The sequence below is a fragment of the Gavialis gangeticus genome, unplaced genomic scaffold (assembly GCF_001723915.1).
Source record: "Gavialis gangeticus isolate Ggan-Ray unplaced genomic scaffold, GavGan_comp1, whole genome shotgun sequence".
NCBI lineage: Eukaryota > Metazoa > Chordata > Crocodylia > Gavialidae > Gavialis > Gavialis gangeticus.
In genome coordinates, this window is record NW_017729024.1 from 19,566,487 (window position 1) to 19,571,091 (window position 4,605).

The following is a 4,605-nucleotide window of genomic DNA, read 5'->3' on the forward strand; positions in this document are numbered from 1 at the left end:
ACAGGTTACAGGGGTAGGTGGATGAGAATAGGATGGGATTCAATACTGACAAGTGCAGGGCACTGCGCCTAGGGAGGAAGAACCAGCAGCATACCTACAGGCTGGGGAACTCCCTTCTTGTCAGCACAGAGGCAGAAAAGGATCTTGGAGTCATTATTGATGCCAAAATGGATATGGGCTGCCAATGTGAGGACGCAGTCAGTAAGGTTAACCGCACCTTGTCATGCATCCACAGATGCATCACAAGCAGGTCCAAGGAGGTGATCCTCCCCCTCTATGCGACATTGGTCAGGCTGCAGTTGGAATACTGTGTCAAGTTCTGGGCACCGCACCTCAAGAAGTATGCGGACAGCATTGAGAGGGTCCAAAGGAGGGTCACTCAAATGGTCAGGGGGAAGTGGGGCAGGCCCTACGAAGAGAAGCTACAGGATCTGAACCTGTTCAGCCTCCACAAGAGAAGGCTGAGAGGGGATCTGGTGGTCATCTATGAACTTACCAGGGGGGATCTGCGGGGAACGGGAGAGTCCCTGTTCCCCCAAGCACTACCAGGAGTAACTAGGAATAGCAGCCACAAGTTGATTGAGAGTAGGTTCAGGCTAGATATCAGGAAGCACTACTTCACAGTCAGGGCAGCTAGGATTTAGAACCAACTTCCAAGGGAAGTGGTGCTTGCTCCTACCCTGGGGGTCTTCAAAAGGAGGCTGGATAATCACCTAGCCAGGGTCATTTGACCCCAGCATTCTTTCCTGCCCATGACAGGGGGTCGGACTAGATGATCTGCTCAGGTCCCTTCCGACCCTACCAACTATGAAACTATGAAAACCCCCCAGTGGGGGCTTTCTCCCCTGCCCCACTGCACCAGGCAGGCCCTGACTGAGGGGTCCAGTGCCAGGCTGGGCTGTTGAGTTCCCCCCTACCCCACCTCGCCTCTTGGAGGTGGAGGGCTGGGGAGGCAGTGGGGCTGAGCTAATGCCATCCCTGCTGACCTGGCTATTGCGAAGGTGAGAAGATGCTGGCAGGGAGCAAAGGCTTTAGTGTGATAGCACTGTGAAAGCTAGGGGGGGGGCAGGCCTGCTCTGCTGGAGCCGACAGCACAGCCCGGGGATGCAAAGCATTCTGGGATGCTGGGGGACTATGAGCTAACTTGAACTGGGAGAGGATCTGGGACAGAAATTCCATAAACCAGTTCGACCTAAATCAGTTAAGTCTGATCCTACACCTAACCAGGCTTATCTTAAATCTCTGTTACGGGTTTAAACTAGTTTCAAGCCACTTAAACCAGTTTATGTGTAACTTCTGCCCCTAGCCCCTGCCCCTAGTCAATGTCAAACTGGGGTGTAAAATCACAAGTGTTTTCTTACAAGACAGTACTTAGGGACGGAACACCTGACCCACAAAATAATACAACAAATGAAGATGATCAGTAAACTAATAGAGGTGGGGAATAGATGTAACTTTAACTTGTTTTGGAAGTGGAAGGGAACTTAGCCCTTGGTGATGCACAATAGTTCAATCCATGTTACTATGTCAATACTATACCCATATACAGGAGCTAACTTTCAAAAGTAAAGAAACAAGTTTAAAGATACAGTGGTTTAGCTTACACTAAGTGGAATAGAGTAAACAGACGAAACCGTTAAAGCCATCAAATAATGTAAGTTTAAAGCATGGAAAGCCTTTCCTTTGCATCAACTGCTCCATAGTAACTGCCTATGCGAGTTCTGTAAATGGAAGATTAACTGCAGTAGCTTGTGCCTCCATGAAAAAGGGGTAAATTATTTGGTTTGGTTTCTACTTGTTGCTGTTGTTGTATTTTTCTCATGATCTAACACTTCAAAGCTATAAAGTTGATTTCCTCCAAAGATCTTTTTTTTCCTAACCCAATAATGACTGGAATTAACAGCAAAAAGTAATAGTCTAGAACACAGTGTCTCCTTGAAAAAAAGAAAATAATAATGTGTATTTTACAAAAGAAACATGAATACCATTTAGGAGGCCTGGAATTGTTTTCTTTGTGTACATTACTAGCTTTAAACCTGCAAGCCCATTTTGCCCAGAGGAATCCTAATAGCACATACGGTTCACAAATATCTGCTCTTCATGAGACAAGATGCTCGTCAGGTGGGCTCCTTGGAGACGACACTCTCTTTCAGCTGCATCCCATGTACGACGATGGGCAAAGTATTTGTAGCACTGCCCTTGGAACTTATGCCAGCCATAGTCACAAGTCTCTGTGTCTATGGCAAATGAACAAAACACACCTTTTAAAACATACATGAAATGCATTTCTATGCAATGGGATTTAAAGTTACTTAAAAGTTCACAAAGACACACTGCCCCTTTAAAAATCCCCACACCAAGAATAATCAGTGATCCTCTAATCTCATTTAAGTTCCCTTCTATTCTATTTATTAAGTTTCACTATTAGCTATTTCTCATTTTCATAAGGAAAATTATGCCTTAATAACTCTGAGAGCTTTGTCTGCTAATACACATAATACAATTCCAGATTATCACATTAGACTGTACCTTGAATATCTCAAGAGGGCATTACTAACCCCTAACACTGGAAGAATTAAATAAATGCAGGTGCAGTGCATGGACATAAGACTGCTGTAGCTCTTATGACTGAAAATGGATGGGGAGAAAAATAATTGGCATTGTTCAAGTAGCAGATGTAAAGTTGGAAAGCTATCTCAGCAGAGATTAAGTCTGGCCAAAAAATACCCACCCTCCCCAACAGAATAGAGTTTAATAAACTTTAGATATCAGTTTCTAAGGACAGCTGTAAAACTGAAATATGAAGAAATGAACTACACATTGTCCATGCCTGTAGGAGGGATGATGCTGATAAGAATTCACAGTAGATAGGAGTTCATATCAGCCAAAATTTCAACGCAGCTACAGAGAAATAAGCATGAGCCTTGGAACTGTAGCAATTTTTGAGTTTGATGTCAATTATATTGTCAAGGTTAGACAGTCACAGACAGAACAGATGGCATAAAACTTCCATACTCAGTTTAGTTCTGCACTTTCACTGTACAACTCAATCACAGGGAAAATTAGTTTTATAACAAAATGGGCTTAGAAAGAATAAACCAGATGCTTGAGTTTGTCTGAACTGTTTGATACTGGCATATTTTATCTTATCCTAAGGACTATTCTGAATCACAGCATTTAGAACCCCAAAGGAGATGGCAACTCAGAATCATCAAAGCATAGCATGCTCCAACCATAACTCTTTCCTGCCACATGAACATGTCCCTGGCTTACCCTAGTATGTATGGCCTCTATAGCAGGTAGAACTCAAGGAATACAAGTACAGCCAGTGGTGCCAGCTTTTGCATACCCAAGGATTTTCCCCATGTTGTGCTGCACTACTCCTGATGCAAAGCTGAGTCTTAAAGAATTTTTTTTCCTTTGTAGCTGTATATAAATATTTATGTTTCTGAAAGGGAATGAGAATTTTTGTTTAAAAGTCAAGGGCATGATACAGCTTTAAGGAGTCCAGCTGTATGCAAGTAACTGGTGAGCTATACATTATATACCAGGATCATTTCTATATATCCTGAATGCAAAACTTTTAACTATAATATTCACGTCATAGGAGACGCCCTATGTGAATAAGACAACTGGTTCACTTAATTTAGCAGTGTGGCTTTCTGTGAGCATGTCTGTGTTGCTTCCATATCACTTCCCTGCTGTTTTCAGGTACTCCTACCCATTGGCTCACACTCTGCATACATCAAACTAGGAAATGGGTGAGCAAAGATGCCTTGGGAAGGCATCTTCTGTCGCCACTCAGGATTATTTCTGGCTTTCTTGAAAATAGGGTTCATAAAACTTCTAATTTTATAAGTTGGGCCTGCTCAGAGATGGAGCAGGTAGGCAAGAAATGCTTGAGAATGGCATGTCAGGAAGAGCTATGGAAATTGTATAGATATACAATACAGCAGCGAATAGCAGCTGCATTCCTGGATGGTGTAGAAAGCCTAAAGTGAACAGTTATGAGAAAAAATTTACTCATAGGAAATATTAATGTTAATTTACACTAGACAAGGTTCATTTTATCCTCTGAAAAACAAAGAGCTTATTTCCTTTCAGAATTCCTTTAGACCTCTGGATTGTTTGCATTTTTAAATCTCCTTTCAGAAAATGCCCATACAAATGGCCATGTTAACATTTCTCTGATAATCCCCATCACCTTTATGAGTATAGAGGGGTAGTTGTCCTAGATTTCACGTATAGACATCTTTTTCCAAAGACAAATACGTGCACACATGCACACATGTGCACACACACTCTAAAGAACACAGATGTTACCAAAATAGAATAGAATTATTTATTACTATATTCTTGTTTTCAATGTCTCATATTGTAAAAATTGTTCATGTGTTGAAGAATTTAAACTATGAAAAAAGAATGTAATCTACAATACTGCATTTTGTCCTAACCTATTTAGTCATATAAACACTCAGACAAACACAGAGAACTAAATCCACAAAAAGATTTAGGCATCTTAGAGCTGGGTTTGCAATTCCCAACATTTATACCAGTTTCTATATTGTTTCCACAGAAATCCCAATAATACTTCCATGAAACAAG

The 4,605-nt window shown here is 41.7% G+C and overlaps 1 protein-coding gene across 1 annotated transcript in view; it reads right to left on the reverse strand.

The window, feature by feature from the left end:
- Nucleotides 1-4,605, reverse strand: part of VCAN (versican) — a 180,254-nt gene that overhangs the window by 42,967 nt on the left and 132,682 nt on the right. The window contains 1 exon segment of the mRNA XM_019516926.1: nucleotides 2,079-2,237. Coding sequence (XP_019372471.1) covers nucleotides 2,079-2,237 — 159 coding nt within the window.